This window comes from Mastomys coucha, unplaced genomic scaffold (assembly GCF_008632895.1).
Source record: "Mastomys coucha isolate ucsf_1 unplaced genomic scaffold, UCSF_Mcou_1 pScaffold5, whole genome shotgun sequence".
Taxonomy (NCBI): domain Eukaryota; kingdom Metazoa; phylum Chordata; class Mammalia; order Rodentia; family Muridae; genus Mastomys; species Mastomys coucha.
The window spans coordinates 78148511-78166676 of record NW_022196911.1 but is presented as its reverse complement, the minus strand read 5'-3'; the positions used below and the strand labels follow the sequence as shown (position 1 = coordinate 78166676).

Here is an 18166-nt window from a genome sequence, read left to right as displayed (position 1 = left end):
TTATGAACTGTTGATTGGAAATTGGCAGGTGGAGCCTGGAAGCATTTCTAGGGACCAAAAGGACCTTGAATTTCAGACTCCTTTAGGTTGGAGACATTTTAGAAATGGGAACTAAGAGTAAGCATGAAATTCATTTATGTCTTGTACACCTCTTAAAATACAATACATATATGTATATACATGTATATACACATATGTGTATAGTTGTCTTTAGACACACCAGAAGAGGGCGTCAGATCTCACTTTGGATGGTCGTTAGCCACCATGTGGTTGCTGGGGTTTGAACTTAGGACCTTTGGAAGAGCAGTCAGTGCTCTTACCCACTGAGCCATCTCACCAGCCTGTGTGTGTGTGTTTGTGTGTGTGTGTGTGTGTGTGTGTGTGTGTATCAGCATTTTGACTGTGGCCTATTTAATGAGTGGAATGTGGAATTTTCCACTTGAAGATGTCACATCTGTGCTTAAAACATCTCTGAGTTCAGAACATTCAGATCTTGTGGTCTCAGTACTCACCGTCCCAGACTAGCCCACCGTATATGTTATTCACGGTGCATGCACGGAATCACTCCTTCTACATGCACAGTGAGACTCATACATGCCTCCAGAAGGCCTGCCTTGAGCACCCAGAACAGAGAACCAAGTGAGAAAGGTAAGGGCCAAAGAAGTAGACAGGAAATGAAAACAGTTTCCCCCCAAATCATTAAAAGATAGGTCTGGGAGTGACTTGAGGTAGCACAGTTGGTTAAAGGATTACTGTGTAAATTTGAAGGCCCACATAAAAGGCTAGGTGTAGTGTCAAGCACCTGTTATTTTAGCACCGGGAAGGCAGACAGAAAAGTCCCCGAGGCCTCCTCACCAGTCAGTCTAGCCAAGTCAGTGAGCTCCAAAGTCAGTGAGAGATCATGTCTCAAATATTAAGGCAGAGGGTGGTAAAGCAATCTAACATGGACCTCTGGACTTTACATACATATACACACATGCAGATGCACACAAGTAAACGAACCTGCTCGCACGCACAAACACACGTGCACACACACATAGCAAGCATGTAATAAACACATGTACTAATAGTACAGGTCCATCTTCAACACATCTTCTCTTCCTCTACAAGCCCCTGTCCCCTAACCCTGACAGCTTCCAAGATTCACCACCCCCCTCCAAAACCTACTGGGTCTTTCAGCATTGGGCAACTTCCCTAGGCCAGTCTCAATGCTGGGAGCCTTATGCAATGCTGGCTTCTAGGCCCTGCCCGTTCTACTCCCTGCCTTGCTTTGGCATTGAGTTGCCCCAACAGATACCTAGGAGCAAATTCAGATGCTAAGCTGGATGGTAGAGCCAAATGTGTAGTCAAGATCAACATCCTCTGCCTGAGTAGCTCCTGAATCCAGACAAGGCCAGATCCCAGACAACCCAATTCAATCCACCACACAGTTGCAAAGGAATTTGCCATTCACTTTGTGTCAGGGATTCTACCTCAAAAGCCACGTGCAGAGCCTGGCACCAAAAAATCAGCCCACCATGGTTCCACTAACCAGAGGACAGTAGGTATGAGTGACGTCAGCAAGTGCATATAGGGTGTGGGGTGCTCACTGCACAGGCTTGTAGGATGCTCCCTAAAGCAAGCCATTTGTCTTCCATGCTCTGATTCTCCAGATACCTCTGACCTTGCTCTCTGTCAGGAGAGACTGACTGTGGACAATCCCAGGAGCACATCCTCTTCCTTAGAAAGCTTTTGCCTGTGGCTTTGGATGTCCCATTTGGGTCTCTCCCACTGTTCTCCTCCACGGCACCCATCTCTCTGCCTTGATTTACTTCCTCTTCGTGTGTGTGCCACTTAAGAGGAGTGAGCTCCTTTGTGCAGGTGTGCGTGAGCTCTGGGCTAGTGAGCCGTGCCTGGAACAGAGACAATCTAGCTAGGTGTGAATATCTGAGAAGAGACTAAAAGCCTGGATGGATTACCCAGCTGAAACAGCCATGGTGGGGGCTGGCTGAGGCTTACAGCAAGTGATAGAGAAGGAAGAGTAGGGAGCTCTGGGGATGAACACACTCCACAGTGGGATCCAAGTGCTATGGTGACACTTCACAGTAGCAAGGCTGTCTCTAGAGAGGCCTGCAGGCTCATGCTGTGTTCAGGCCACATCCCCAAGCTGTGGAAGGTGATTTCACATTTGTAACAATTATTCACTTAATTGGGTTCCAATTAAGTGGGAGAAGGAGCGGAGGCTGTGTCTGTGTTCGTCCTCCTTCCTTTTTGGCACATCAAAGGGAGCACAAGAAAATGACAAACTGTGGTTCTGTGGCATCTGGGACAGTTTTCCTGCTGGGGAGGTAGACAGGACTGGTATGGGCACCTGTGTGCTGGCACCTACGCCTTTCTGGTGCCCGTGGCTCTAATCCCACTGGACTCCCTCCAGTGCCCATGGCTTCTAGAGCCAGCCCATCTCCTGGGGGCTAATCTCCATTGGAAAACAGAGTAGGGTCTCAGAAAAAGGGGGCATGAAGGTCTGTGGATAAAAGTAACAGCTGTGCTCTGCAGGTCCTTGGTAGTCTGATGATGGCAGACTCTGCCTGTCTATTGGCTCCCGGGGTGCATTCCAGGGATGCCACAGGGAAAGTGGGACTCATGGAACCTTGAGAAGCCCTCTACTTTCCTTCACCCAGCTGCTGGCTTTCGTCTGGGTCACCTGTCATCTGTATGTAACATGAAAATATTATGTTGTGTTGTATATCATGTGTGATATACACTTCCCCTGCCTAAAGTTACAGAAAGTCCATCTGATCCTATTACATTTCACACAGAGAATGTGGTCCAGTCTGGGAAGAGGACTTAGAACTACATGACCATTGTCAGGGCTGGACTACCAGGAAGAAGGTACCCTTGTTTCTGGCTTCCTTACCAGGCAATGATGACACTTCACAGTAGCAAGTGTGGTGAGCACACAGGACAGATGCTAAAGGAAGTAGGCCCAAACTGCCCCACCCCCAAAGCTGCTGGTCCCACCCCTGCCCTCTGGTCAAAACAGAGCGGTGGTCATGGTGGCATGGGGGTGGTCTGGGTTGAGCCTAGGTCCAAGGCCATAGGTATGGCTTCCATGCTGAGCCTCTAGCTGCAGGTCCTGCCCCAGGAGAGCCAGGTCATACACCTAGAATTTGGGGCTTTGGATCTAGATCTCCTTTAAGGGGCCAAAGTTGCAGGAAAAAGTAACCAACCACTTTCTTAATTGGGTTTAAGACCCTCTTCTCAGAATGGAAATCCTGCCTGGTACAGTTAACAGAAACAAGAAGCCATGGCTGGATAGGTCATCACCCCCTTGCTAAATGGACATAGTATCAAACTGTGTCTAAATATTTATCTTATACCCACAGACTATACCCATAGATTAGTGTAGCTCTCAGGCCTTATGAGGGAAACTTCATTTTGAAGGCCTGAAACACAAAGGTACTGGGGAATATTTTGCTGGGTGAATGATGACAAAAGCAACTATCATGTGCTTGGGAGAACCAGTACCCCATGCACCCCCCACCCCGACCCCTGTCTCAGTCTGGGAGCCAGCCTGAGCTGTTTCTGAACTACAGTGGAAGAAACCAGGCTCTAGAGGGTGTCTCAATGCTCCCTACCCAATCCTTGCCTAAAGGGACTCCGAATTCCTCTGATGGGCAGGCCCAGTCTTTCCCAGGATGCCCCTAAACTGACAAGAAGGGCAGTTCCTCCAGAAGAGTCCTAGACAGACAAGGGAGGCACACTTCCTCAGAGAGGCCTGGAGTGGCAGAGATGGCAGTGTGTGTGTGTGTGTGTGTGTGTGTGTGTGTGTGTGTGTGTGTGTCGGGGGGGGGGGGTACTTCCAGGCTGATGGTCACCTCCTGCCTGAGGGAGGAGGCAAAGTTTGGTTTTTGTAGCCTTGAAGCCCAGGGCAACCTGAGTTCCAGTACCCTGTGGGAAGGAGCAGGTAGAGACGGGAGAGAGTCATCAACAATTCAGTCAGGCAGCTGGCACTGACATTATTTCTTTCTCTTTTCTTTTTTTCTCTCTCTCTTTTTCCTACTTAGAACAATTTACAGAAACCATTTAGGGGCTCTTTAGGAGGAAAGATGAAGACTTTCAAAATCTTCAAGGCCCAAAGATAGTTTTATGCAAGCCAACTTGCATGGCCTTAGAGCAGGAATGTGCGTCTTGGGGTGAAGGCTGTAGGGTTATGGTTCCCTACGGCAGAGAAGGGGACCTGAGGGACACTTGTGGACAAGGACAGGGAGCAGCTGAGACAGTGAGTGAGGATGTCTGTCGTTCCAAGCCTTAGCTTCACCTTTCGTATTGAGATGACTACAGGGCACATACCATCTGCTTCTGGAGCCCCCAACTATGACTGGCTCACTGACTCCCAGGATCCCCGCCTTATAGATTAGAAGGCTGAAGCAAGAGAACAGTAGTCCATCCTCTAGTGTGGTTCAGAGTTGAAATACATCCTGCTTCCTGCCTCCTTGGAATAGCCCTTCCATGCTATACGGACCAGTGAGCAGGCTCCAGACAAAACACACACACACACACACACACACACACTCCCTCTCCTCTCCCTCCCCATCTCTCTCTCTCACACACACACACCCTCTACCGTGGTGCTCCTGGGGTTCAACACGCTGCTTGGCCCATGCTCTGGCAGCTGTGGTTTCTCAGGCAGGAAGCCACCACTGGCTCCCTCCAAACCCAGGTGAGACCAGGTGTTCTGTAGGTACCTCTGCCACCTGGCATCAACTGCACTGCACTGAACTTGCTTGCACACTCGCCCTGTGCCAGCCTGTGGCTGACACATGCCTGCTTGCTGTGTGCTACACACTCAGCCTGGGGAAAGCTTTCAACAGCATTAAGTTAACAATCATTGTCATTTATTGAGCCTGTACCATAAGCTAAACCCTCCTCCAAGCCCACCTTATCTCCTTCCTTCCTTCACTGCAATGACTAAGGGGATCACACTGCTAGGACACCATTATGTAAATGTGAGAAGCCAGCTCTGAGAAGGTAAGCCATTTCTCTAAGATCACACAGCTAGAATTTGACAGACAAATGTGTGAATGAGTGAGTGAGGGAAGGAATAATTTCTCCACCTCTGGCTCCGGTCGGTCACCCATTCAGGGACTGGTTTGTCTCTCTAGCAGCACATTAGGTGGGAAAAGAGAGAGGATGGGAGGGAGCCACACCTACGATTTATTCCTTTCTTTTGAGATATAGATGAAAATCCCTGTGCTGGGCCCTGGTCCAGGGGCTGGGTACAACACTCAACAAAATGAATGTGATTCCTGCTGGCAGGAGCCTCCCTTCAGCTGGGGACTCAACCTCTGAGCAAGGAGACACATAGTTCTGTACTATGTCATAGGAGAAGTCCCCAGAGCTGAAGGGATGGACAGAGGGGCCGTGGAGAGCTTCTCTGGTAAGAAGTATTTGTTTGGGAGCTAAAAGGACAAACAGAAGGACGAGAAGACCAAGTCTCCCACGGAGGCACCCACCTAGCACGTGGAGGACAGCTGCAAAGTCTACGTGGCTAGAACTGAGAGATCAGGTTGGGAGAAAGGACAGTCCCTGTAGGCTTAGGAATTGCTTATAAGGACTCTGGCTTTCTCTCCTGGTGAGGTGGGTGGGGAGGGGACTCTCTATAGAAGGGTGACTGCCTATGACCTTGATTTCCAGAGTCTGGCAGTAGTTGGGGGTGAGACACAGGAGCCCCGGGTACAGCTGCTTCTAAAAGGGGTCACCAGCTCAAGCATGAATCACCCCAGCTGGGAAAGGCAAAGCCAGCTCCAAGTGGGCGGGGACTTACAAGAATCAGGAGGGGGAGCTGTCTGGGACTAGTGGGGACCTCAGAAAATAGGGTTCAGAAGTGCCTCTGAGGGAAGGAGGCCCTGGATGCACCCCACCATCAGGGATGGGGCTCAGAACTGAACTCAGCTCACTGTTGGCAGAGTGGAAGGTCAGACTTCTGAGGTTGTGACCCCACTCCCCACCCCCAACAGAAGGAAGCAGGAGCTACAAACACCAACTCCCAGCTTTCTATGGGCTTCCACAAGGAAGCAAACATGTTTTGGACAGATGGATTTGGAATATATTGTTAAAATTACTTTGCAGCATAAACATACATATGGCTTCTGCTATCTATTGGGCTATATCGACAGGGCCCCTAAATCCCACCCCCAAGCCCTGGGAAGGTATGTGTGTCTATCCATGCCATCACTAGGGGACAGGGGGAAAAAGAAAACTACAGAGGAGGCGTGCAGGTGGTGGGGGCAGGTGTGGGTGTGAGGGCCTCTGGGACAGGCTTACATGAAGTGACTCCTGGGGCTTCCTTGGTGCCAATGACATCACTAAAAACAGTGGCTCTGTGACTTTGTCATAAGATGCCATGCAGGGTATGCTACTCTAACTACCCACCTTCAAGGACCCTTTAGGACAGAAGAGATTTTCTTTCTATTGTAGATGTGTATTGATGCACATATAATGAACCTTCAGGGACTCCTTCCATGCTGTCTCTGTAAACTTTCAGGCTACAGGATCAAGGTGACCAGTGTCCTGAGTTAGAAACCATCCATGACCAAGGCGCTGGCTATGGGGTAGAGGTAACCCTTGTTTACCTTGGGAATTGCCTGATATGGATGTGAATCTCTACAGGCCACGCCCCCTCCAGGCAAGTGCCCTGCTTGTGCTGCAGCAGAATTGGAGGCAGGAGGACTTGGTCTGCTGCAGAGATCTGGGGAGGAGGGAGGGCCAGAGGAGGGAGGGATTGAGATGGCTTCTGTAGTTCTAAAACCCAACTGTGTGTTGCTAGGAGGCATTAAGGCTTAAAAAAAAAAATAGACCCAGCAAAACAGAAAACCCAAACACCAGAAACTTGCTCTCTGGGAAGCCTTTGGCGCATCCTGAACACACTTCATGGAAGGCTCTGGTTTGTCCATGGCTCCGGGCAAGAAAGAAAGTAATCTATGCTTACTATTCCCTGTGGCAGGTGCCCGCTGTTTGTCTGGGTGTTTCCACAGTGGGCTCTGCCCCTGCACAGCTTCCAGAGAAACGACTCGACTCCAACCCTCCCATGCTGCAGGTGGGGAAGCCTAGGCACTGATGACCAATCCACCAAAGTCTCCAGCTCTCAGGCCACTTGGCTGCATTGTATTGTTGGGAAGAGTTGGAACCGGCTGGGTGCTGTGGAATCCTCCCAACACTTGCTCCATGTGCCTGGCTCCTGAGGTCTCCCTTCAGGCCACAGGCTGGCAGAAGCCCTGTCTCTGCCTTTAGCTGATGGGTCTGGTGAGGCTGGCTGGGCCTCCATCACACAGTGAGGGCAGTTGGGGTCTCTGGGCTTGGACTCTGATGTGTTGTCCAGGAGACCGTGAAGCAAGTGCCTTAACAGTTCCATGTCCTGAGCCTTGGGCCACAGGCTCCCCACCTTCCATTTGCACATCTGCAGACCAGCATTGTAGACACAGAGTCCTGCAGTGCCGGCTCCCGGCTCGCCACGGAGGCAGCACTCATCCTCAAATCTGGCCCTGAAAGTGGCTTTTTTACCATCCACCGTGGTCCCTGAGATGACTGCTGCTGGACCCTTTCCATGCTAAGACCCACAATTGTAGATGGCAGCACTACAACTCCCCTCCACTCTCTAGACAGATCTACAATTTGTTCCCTGACCTGGTCATTGTTAAGAAGGCAGCTTCTGTGGTCTCTTCTCTCTTCACAACTCTCAGTGGCTTCTGAGAACTTCGTGGAATACAGGGTCACCATTTTGAGAGGTCTCTAGACAGAAGACCTCGGTAATGAATGGCTATTCACATGCCTGGCATTTAGCATCCCATACTGCACCCCAGCAAGCAGCCTTGGTCCACCAGTTTATCTCATCCCTAGGCTCTGAGCACTAGGCAAGCACCCATCTTCCCCCGACCCCCATTCTTTGTCTTCCCTGGGAAGAAGACAGTGATTGCCTCACTTCCAGAACAGCATCCTGGAACCTGATGGCTCCCGAGACACCTCCTCTCAGATGCCTCCCCTGATCTCTCAAGTCACACAGTTCTCCCTTCCGGCAAACATTTCAAGTCCCTTCCACAGTTGCTCCAACTGTTTGGTCACTATCTCTGCAGACCAGTCTCTTCTCTTTAGGACATCACATTACAAACCTACTTAAGAACAGATTAGCAGAGGCAGGTCGCTTCATCTTCACACTCAACATGGCGCCCGGCATACACTAATAACATTAGTAATGATAATATCGACAACCGTCATTTCTATGAGTCTGCTCTGCACTGAGCTAGGTACAGTTTGAAATATTTGGCACATAGTAACTCATTGAATCATCACAGCAAATCCCTCAGGTGGAGAGCGGGCAGCGGGCTGATCATCATCGTTCGCAGATGAGGAGCTTAAGCACAGAGTGGCTAAGTAACTTGGGCACAAATCACACAAGGGGCCATGGAGTCAGGCAATTTATTGCTGTGTGCAGGGAGAGGGTGGATGGAGGAGGAAAGGTATGGATGTCACAGCCAGGTGGAAGCAGAACGGGGTCCTGTGCTGGCCCCATGGGATGGGTCTGTACCCAACACCAACTGGAGGGCACAATTAGTACCCAGGACACAGAGCAATGGCTACCCAACACAGGTGTGTGGCCAGCAGGGGCTAAGGTTGGGAAGAATGTCCCTGGAAGCTGTCAGTGCTCCATTGGAGGACTAAGCCCATCACTGTCGGTCTTCCCTACCCTCTCAGCCCTCTCACTCATGGGCTGGCTACCGGCAGCTTTTCCCTCTCTGAGAACAGCTACAGAAAATTGACATCATTTTTCTGCTGTGTTGGCAGCAGAGAAAATGGCCATTTTTCCTATTTCCAACTGAAGAGTTCTTCCTATTAGACAAAAGCCCCAAACATCTACAGTACCACAGGAAGAACAAGGCAGGAGACAGATGGACCCCCCACCCCTTGTGGGCATCAGGGCCGATCAATGGCTACAGTCTGGTTGCGGGAGGCTAAGCCAGTAATACCAAGACACTTGCAGGTCAGTGACGAGGCAGGCTGAGGGGTACCAGAGCAGGTGACCCGGAAGAGATTAGGCTGCAGGTTGCTCAGGGACTGACATGCAGCAGGCTCTGAGGTCCCTGAATGCTGGCAGAGCCTCCACATCTTGATCAACACATCCCAAACAAAATAGTGTAAAATCAGGCCAAGTAAGTGCATGTCATGTCCAGGTCTCGGGGAGCAGGATTTTTTGCAAAGTTACATAATTAGCCAAAAGATGAGACTGTTAGAAAGAAAGAGAATGCTATATGGCACCTGGGTCCTGTGAGGTGAGGACACTGGCATTTAGTCTCCTGGGGTTGTCAGGTGGCATGCCTCCCTCCCTCCCTGTCCGTTTCCCCCCTCCACCCCCTCTCTTCTCCCCCCTCTCCTTCCTGCTCTCTCTAGCTCTCGCAGACCCCAATCTTGCTGGCCTCTCACCTTCTCAAGTAGCCATGCCTATCCAGGGCTCCTCACCATGCTTTCTCCATGGAAGATGGAGATGTGTAGATGCTGATGGTACCCCTTCATCTCCTCATCCCTTGACTTTCATACTTAATGATGCCCCATTCAGCGGGATCTCACTTTGTATGACAAACTGCTCAGCACCTCTTGGACTCCCTATTCTCCTTACAGGACATTTTGTCTCTGACAAGCGTAGCATACCCAAGGACCATGTATACTGCTGACTACTGCCTCCCTGCTTGAGCCCAAGGACAGCTATCCAGCAGCTTGAGGAGTTTCACTCAAGACTGTCTGGTCCCATGCAGGAATCACCCACGGAGTACTTTCTGAGCGCTAAGGACCTTGTCTATGTATGTGTGAATATATGGGAGTCTTTGTGCACTCGTTCGTTCAGACAAGAGGTTCTCAACTCACGGGTTGTGATCCCTTGGAGGGGATCAAATGACCCTTTCATAGTGGTAGCCTAAGACCATCAGAAAACATAAATATTTACATTACAATTCATAATAGTAGTAAGATTCCAGCTATGAAGTAGTAACGAAAATATGTTATGGTTTGGGGTCACCACATCATACGGAACTGCATTAAATGGTCACAGTGTTAAGAAGATTGAGACCAGCTGATAGACAATCATCACTCATTCACTGTGCACCGGGGTATTCCTTGGAACACAGGATGGTAATGGCAGAGAAAGGGTCATATACCATCCAGGAACATTTATAATCATGACCAGGAGGGAAGCCAGGCAGCGTTAGTGAGTCCTCTGTTATCTGAGGATCAGGGTGGCTATCCTGTCACAACTTGACACAAGCTAGAGTCATCAGAGAGGAAAGAGCCTCCATTGAGAAAATGTTTTCACAGGGAAGTCTGTTGGGACTATTTTTTTTAATTGGTGATTCATATAGGAAGTCTCAGTCCATTGTGGGTGGGGCCATTCCTGGGCCAGTGGTCCTGGGTTCTATAAGAAAGCAGGCTAGGCAAGCCAGTAAGCAGCATTCCTCTATGGTCTCTGCATCAGCTCCTACTTTTAGGTTCCTGCCCTGTTGGGTTCCTGTCCTGACTTTCTTCAATAATAACAATAATATGGAAGTGTGAGCCAAACCCTTACCTCTGCGACTTGCTTTTTGGTCACAGTGGTTTTTTCACCACAGCAATAGAAACCCTAAGACAGTGGCTTTCTGGACAGAAGGAGTGGATGTGCTCTCTCTTGGATACTAGGTTGGTGAGAAGGTGGAAGAGTATTCTAGTCTAGGGAATGACATGAGAGAAAGTGTAAGTCATTAAGAGTCTGGACACACCTAAGAGACCAAGGGAGAGAAGGGAGTTCAAGCAGCCTGGGGGTTTACCAGCTCCTGTATGTCTCTGCCCACGCCAGTGCTGTTCCTGATGGCATGAGAGCTTCAGGTATAGAATTGGAAAGCCTAGCTTTAAGCATGGCCAGGACTGCTCCTTGGGAAGTTGGCTTCACCCAATGGCCACCTGGGGAACAGAGGGACCACTGATAACAGTGTGGCTCTGCTCTTTAGGAACCCACAGTGTTCCTGCTTGGGATAGGTGATGGAGACGTGACTGAGTAACCGACCATTGTAAAAGATACCCATCCATCCTGAGGACCGTGGGCATATCATTTACTCAGGCCCAAAAATGGGGCCAGGGAAACAGAGACAGGCTGGCAGGCTCTATAAGCAAGTTCATCACTTCCCAGCTACTTGAATGGAACTGAAGAGCCATTTAAGTGAAGAGGGCAAACTCCTTGTCTATTCTCGTGGACCAAAAGTTTGGGTGAAGAGAATGCAAAAAGAGAAGGACTAGGTTTGATAAAAGGGGAGCTTTCTAAAAGCAGATAATTACCTAGATAATTTTGTTAAAAGAAAGAAAAGAAGAAAGAAAGAAAACCAAGGTTTTCTTCAATTATCTTTACTACTCTTGCTTTTTTTTTTTTTTTTGCAGCAAATTATTCATTTTTTGCATCCATTCATTCGTGCAACAAGCATTGAATTATCTAGGTAATTGCTTCCATTTTCCACTCATCCTGCTGGGTGCTGAAAGCCAAAGGGCCTGGTCTTCCCCCCCCCTCTCGTGTGTGTGTGGGGGGGGCTGTATGTGTGTGCGTGTATATGCATGCACTCTTATTGAGAGATAATGAGAGAGGAAAAATAAAGAGCAAGACACAGCAGTGACTTCTGGCTTCCAAGGCTATAGGTGCTGGGCTACCCTGAAGGTTGGCTCACCTGCCCCCTCTCTAAAGTCCCTGACATTCTCCATTGACAGCATTTGGCTGCCTGAGCACTGGCATGTCTACTGGATCTGGGGCCTAACCATGGGGATGGTGAGACAGAACACGGCCCGCCTGAATTGATGGCAAGACATGCCCACTTTGCTTTGCAGCTAAAAGGGCGGAGAAAGGAAAAAAAAAAAAAAAACCACATTTATTTTCTTAAAAATACATACAGGCACACAACCGGCTCATTGATTTCTTATTAAAATTCTGTGTTGAGTTCAAACAGGGAAGAAGGACGGCTGGGGATGGGACAGAGGGGTGAGGAGGGCAATCGGAGCCTTGTGTCGGCATTTGCTGCAGCGGAGTACTGGACGGGAGGGAGCAGAGAACTAGGAGGTTGAGAATGGTCTCCAGGCAGAAGAGGAGAACAGGCTCAGGAGGAAGTGAGCTCCCCGAGCTAAGGCACACTGAATGTCCTGCAGCCTGCGAACTCTGGGTCACACTGCCTTACAACATTACTTTCGTGGTGCAGGGCGGCAGGAGTGGGGAGCGTGTCTCAAACTTTTACCCTTGCACAGGGCAGACAAGCACTGTGCCACTGGGCTGTGACCTAGACTTCTTTTTCATTGTATGAGACAGGGTCTCACCAAGTCGTCCAGGCTGGCCTTGAACTTGGTCTGTAGCCAAACATCTTGGTTTTGGGTTCCTCCTGTCTCAGCCCTCAAAAGCTGGAGTGATCCACGGATGCGTCTGTACCAACAGATCTGCTATAAAGTGCCTTGAAAGGAGGGGCAAGGTGAGGTCTTTGTCTGGGCTCTGTGGTTGGGCTGGGAAGTCCAGCAGGGAGTGAGACTCAGCCCTCAAGTTCTACTGGCTGTGTCGCCAGGGGTATCAGGGAAGGCTAATAAGGACAGAGTGTTAGGATGGCTGGTCATAGGGGGAGGGGCTAGCTTTGAACTGGCAGAATCTCTTGGAATGGCAGAGGTAGGAAACATCTCTGGGGACGTTGGGCTAAACCCCAAATCCCATTTAGGCTTCAGGGATGTTTATATATTTTTTTTCCAGTATTAACTTGCTGCATGAGTTCTAGGCTCTTCCCTGCATGTCTACTGTCCTCATCCATGCATACTCGAGGGTTGGGGTCTCCTCTTTCAGTGCTGGATGCTGACAAGATCAGACCCTGCCCAGGGATATGGACCACATCCAGAGGGCTGGAGGCCATGCTTCTAGCATCCTGTCCACCCCCAACCTCATGGGTGCCTTTACAAGGCTCAGTCTCGGTCCTGGCCTTCCACAGAGAAGCTGGAGCCCAGCAACAAGCCATCCTCAGAAAGCATTCCAGTAAAGCTCATTTTCTGCCACCAAGTTTAGAACACATCCCCACCTACTGGCCTCACTCATTAACAGAGCTGAGCGCCACAGCCAACACAGGCCTCTCTCCCTGGCCTGCTGCTTGCTTGCCCAATCCTGAGAGATGCAGTAGGGTTGACAGATACAACCCACAGGAAAAAGTCTTGGTGGGTGTCAGACAGACTGTGTCCTCCTAAGACCATGGCCCAATGTGTCACCTGGGAGGTGCAGCCTGAGAGAGTCACTCAAAGAGTATAGCCTGGGCCTGTTTTCCCCTTGCTCTCTTTTAAAAGCTGACTCTTCTCTTTCCCTACCCTCTCTTGCTTCACCCATGCATTTCTTTTGAGCTGTGTATTACCACTGGAGATGAGATTAACGTGAGGGAATGTGTGAAAGCCTTGGGGTTGGGTGGGGGGTGCTTAATGCATGTACACGCCAGCTGTGAACGGGGCCCAAAAGGCAACCAGCTGGAAGTGCCAGGAGAACATTCAGGAAAGGGCCTTGAGATGCTGGGGGGTGGCCTGAGACTGTCCCTTTGGGGAGTTGCCACTGGGACTCAGGTTTGAAGGCTGGGTAAGGGTTTCCAGAGTCAAGGTGCTGCCTATGGAAGACTCGAAAGTCAGACAGGGGGGTCCATAAGGCACATGGAAGAAGGAGAGAGGTTTGGAGCACTTTGGGGAAAATGTACATGGGACCAGGATAAAGAAGCACCTTGAGGCCAGGGCAGAGAGTGGGTCTTTGATCCCACAGGAAGCCAGTAAAGTTGCTGAGTAAGAGAACAGACACTCAGCTCTCCAGCAGGTTCGGGTACCGCCCTCATCCCCAGACAAGACTCCTCACACTAAAAATAAAAGATCATCTCTCCAAAGACAGACACAAGAAAACAACCTTCTTAGCTTTTCTTCAGAGGTATCTTTAAGATTGGGAATAAGGCAGGAGATAGCCAGACACCTCACTCTGCCCACCCCGAGCTGGGCCCACAAGGGGTGTGGGGCTCTCTCTGTTCATACAAGGGCTCTGTCCAACAGTCTGTCAAGAACATGAGGAGGGAAGTGGTGGATCAGAGACCACATGCTGTGGCTGGGGGAGGGGAGAAGGGGGACATGTTGCTAGGAAGGCAACCCAAGGTCATCCAGCCCAATGGCGCCACTGTCAAACATCAGTCCGGGCTGCTTGGCCTCCTGTCTGGCTGTGTGGTCAGAAGCCTGCGGCCTCAGTGGCCTGCCAGGCGTTATAAATTGCAGCCCCCACACCTAACCCCTGGATCTTAGAACAGCCTACAAAACCTGTTCAGAATTGGTGTGAGTGTCAGTGTGCACATGTACCTTCCTCTAACCGGGAGAGGCTGGCAGGAGGAGCATTAGGCAGTCAGTCCTGCAGGATGAGGGCCTGAAGCTCAGGTTTGATTTGTTTTTACAAGATGTATCTCTTTCATTTTGCTCTTGCTCATCGTGGGATGAGAGTAAAACTCAGGCACAGCTCGACAAAGGGGCTTTAAGATCTCAGAGAAGGACTTAGAAAGGGAGCTAGGAGTGGGGACAAAGGGATACTGCCTCCCCTATCTTCCTTCCACAGGTCAGCCTCCCGGCCTTAAGCATGCCTGCATGGTGGGCAATACTGTGTGTGGACAGGTTATGGATGGCCATCCATGCTCAGAGCTACCGGGCACCCTAGGCCCAGAGACAGCAGGGAGTCCTGGATAAAAGGCTCACAGTAGACAAGACACTCCAGAAGGCCTGCCTAGGGCAAGGGTTTAGGAAGCAGACAGCTCTCTGGCAGGCCAGGAAAGGAGAACAAATCTCTATAGCTAGGCCTGAGAATATGCTAGTGAGTAGCTGGGACCTAGGGAGAGCAACTGAGCTACCCAAGGGCCAGAACTGACCTGGGAATGGTGCCCAGCAGGGGTAAGAGCCATGCCTAGACAGAGGCCTGTTAGGCTGAGCTTCGGGTCACCACCAGCCCACAGAGCTGTCTTACCCTTACCCACTGTTGACCAGCCTCCCAGGGATGAAGATTTTTCTCTGGCTGCATCCCTAGTCACCACTCCATACCTTATTCCTGCTGGTCAATGCCTGCTCATTGCTCTCGTGAAGAAACCAGAGAAAAGCAACCCCCAGCGAATCCAACCAAAGGCAAAACAGCTTATTCCACAGCAGGACACCCAGAGGAGCTTCAGCATGCTCCCCTCTGCCTCCTAGCCCTTGGACTCTACGAATCCTGGAGACCATTCTTTCTTTCTCTTTACTCTTTCAACCTTGAAAATATACCCTACTCAGGGGCGACAGGGGGAGGAGGGGGAGCTGAGCGAAACCCTACCCTGGTTAGAAACCTTGGGTAGGTTCATAGCACACTCAACCAGGCTGCCAGGGACTGCACAGATTCGGGCAAAAGCTGACCACTACAAACGGAGGAAGGTTCTCTCAAACCTCCAGATGCCTCGCTCCACTAAGGCCTTCTCCAGTTCTGTCCTTGGCTCACCCCTCGGGAGTGGGGCATCAGAGTTCTCCACCACCCCTAGCTGGTCCTTTGCTGGCTGGGGAAATGTCCTGGGTCAGCTGGTTTCACTTGGGCGCAGCAGAACCCCCGCACCCCCCCCCCGCCCTCTTCCGCTTCCACGGCTCCCTTTCTCTCGTTTTTCGGTCTGCGCCCCTCTCCTCCTGGAGCATCTCCAGCTTGCGGAAGCCCGCCGCAGCCTCCTCCTGGCTCATCTGAGTTCCCACTCTGGGTGGGGGAGGCTGTCCTGCGACCCCCTGCTTCCAACCTTCATATCCCCCACCCCGTCTCCCTGCTGGGGCGCACCACCCCGGATTCCTCCCTCCGTCACCCCTTTCCGGAGCCCAGAGCCCAAGGCGAGCCTGGGGAGCAGACGCAACAGATTGCAGAACGCTGGAGCGCGGCCCCGCTGCCTTCGCGCGCCGCCAGTCTCCCGGCCCGCGCCCGCTGCCCAGACCCCCGCCTGATTTGCTCTACGAGCCGGCCGGCCATTGAGATGCAGCTCACAAGCCTCCCGGGCCCCGACCGTGCGCGTCCCTGTCCGAGGCCCGCCGCAGGAAGCTAGGCAGCCGGCCGCACAGCCCGCACCCGCCTGCGCGCTGGGGCCCGGAAGCCGCGATCTCGCGGGTCCCAGTGGTCCCCAGACCCTCGCGCTGGATGGGGAGCTGCGGCCGGGTGCCTGGGACCCGATCTAGCTGATCCCTCGCACCCCTCTAGATATCCGTGAGCTGACACGCCCCCAGGGTCTCGGGTTATTCCCTGAATTCTAACTCTAAGACCGCGGGAGCGAAACCCCCACCCCCAATCTCCCCTGGACCGACCTCGGTCCCCTCAGCGGGCTCCCGCTGCAGCCGGGGACGCCGTGCTGGTAGCGCCCGCGGAGAGTCCAGGGGAACATTGGGATGAGGGTGCTCCTTTCTCCGGTTCTCTCTGCGCCCCCTCCAGGGGCGCCCGCCACATCTTCACCCCGAGTCTGCGCCGCGACACTTACCGTGGGCGAGCAGCACAGAGAGGCAGAGTAGGGCGGCGCCGCGGCGGCCCCACATCCCTGGGGCCATGGCCGAGGCGGGGGCAGGAGGGGTCCGAGGGTGCAGAGGTCCACGGCGAATTGGTTTCAGGCTGGGCTCGGTCGCCTCCAACTCACTGGCGCCCAGCTGTGTCTGTTGAGGCTTCGGGGGCCAGAAAGCGCAATTCGGGGACACTTTGAGGGGAGGGGCGTCCCGGGCACCACCGGCTACACCCTCGGAGCCGGAGGGGGCGCAGCTCGGGGCGGGAGGAGTCTCCACCTCCCGGGGCTGGTGCCCCCTGCAGGATCTGCAAGGCGAGGGGGGAGCCGCACGTGCGGTCCCAGGGCCCGGTGGCCACCGGCGTCCGGGAGGCTGCCGAGGGCCTCGTGCCGAAGCCCCTGGCCTCGCCGCGCCACTCAGACCCGTACTCTCTCGAAGGTACAGATCCCCAACGCGAGCTCGAATCGCCTCGGTTTCGGTGGTAACCCCACATGCACGGCGCGGCTTTCTTCCACTTCCAAGAGCCCTGCAGCAGTCGGGAAAATCCCAGGTCAGGAGGAAACAGATGATTTCTTTCGCAAAGAGAGAGAAAATACAGGCAACTTTAATCCATCCGGGGAAGGAAAAGTTTCCTTGCAGGGATGAGATAGGCGACGCGGGTCGCCACCACCCTAGGCGACGCCCAGACGAAACGCCTGAGGTGGGTGACCAGATGTTTGTCCCTTCACAGTGCTCAGTCTTGGACTCCAGCGCTCTCTCCAGTCTCGACCGGGGTCTGCGCTAGCACAGGCCGACTTGGCGCCGCCTGGCCGGGCTGGGGTTCGATGACTGAAGCAAGGGTGGAGCTCTAGGCACTCGCTGCCCCATGGAGATGGAGCTTGGAGGAGCGGAGGAGAGGAAGCGCCAGCTAAGGCGCCCCAGCTCGAGCTGTTTCTTCCCGGAGCGTCTCCTCCAGTATCCAGCTCGTACGCGTTGTAGGATGAGAGATGGGGTGGTCAGCCCTCCGCAGCACCCGGCTACCCTTTTCTTTCCTTTCCGGTAGGGTGTTGCTATCTCAGCATAGGGGTGCCCTGCCCCGCCTCACACCTCTCCTCGCCTTCCCTGGGGAGACCTACACAAACCTTGAACTTTTCCGAGGTTCAGAGTCTCTGATGCTTCGTCCTCTCCATCACCCCCGCCTTGCCTCTGGACACCCGCTCGCCCGTTGCCTCGGTGCGACAGGGCATAGGCTGTCGCTCTTTCGGAGTCAGTCTGGGAGAGTAGATCGCCGCTCCAGTCCCGGCTGCGGGTGGCAAGAAGCGGGAGCGCGGCCAGGGGGCTAAAGCAACCGCACCTGCGCAGCCTCTGGCCGGAGAGGCAGCAGCGGGTACCTAGGAGGCCTTGAGAAGAAGAAGAGAGATGCCAGTAGGGGTCCAGCTCTCCTTGGACGTGGGGTGGGAGAAGAAGAATCAAGGAGCTGGGGGGAAAAAAAAGAGGCGGGAGGGGGGGAGCCACAGTTGACCGAAGCAGTCGCTGTCGCCTCCACGGCTCTCCTCCGTAAATGGTTCGAGAAACAGACACACATACACTGATGCTCGCCGCCCTCCTCCTCGGTCCGGCATCCAGCGCCCACCAG

General features: G+C 52.6%; 2 protein-coding genes across 2 annotated transcripts in view; one reads left to right on the top strand and one right to left on the bottom strand.

Annotated features, from left to right (window-relative positions):
• Tmem132e (transmembrane protein 132E) overlaps positions 1-16442 on the bottom strand; it is a 57893-nt gene extending 41451 nt beyond the window's left edge. Inside the window, exons 1-2 of the mRNA XM_031354051.1 lie at positions 16366-16442; positions 15851-16209 (exon numbers count right to left, since the gene is read on the bottom strand). Of these exons, the coding sequence (XP_031209911.1) occupies positions 15851-16209; positions 16366-16442 (436 nt within the window). The remainder of the gene's footprint in view (positions 1-15850; positions 16210-16365) is intronic.
• Positions 16443-16446: 4 nt separating this feature from the next.
• On the top strand, positions 16447-17544 carry LOC116078711. The gene is made up of 3 exons (XM_031354050.1): positions 16447-16452; positions 16567-17101; positions 17282-17544. The coding sequence occupies exons 1-3, from the start codon at positions 16447-16449 to the stop codon at positions 17377-17379; spliced, it is 639 nt and encodes a 212-aa protein (XP_031209910.1). The 3' UTR covers positions 17380-17544.
• The last annotated feature ends 622 nt before the right edge of the window (positions 17545-18166 follow it).

Excerpts from the sequence above, each read along its gene's own strand:
- LOC116078711 (XM_031354050.1), top strand. Across the intron at positions 17,102-17,281 it reads AGCAGTCGGGAAAATCCCAG|TGCTCAGTCTTGGACTCCAG; the intron begins GTCAGGAGGAAA and ends GTCCCTTCACAG.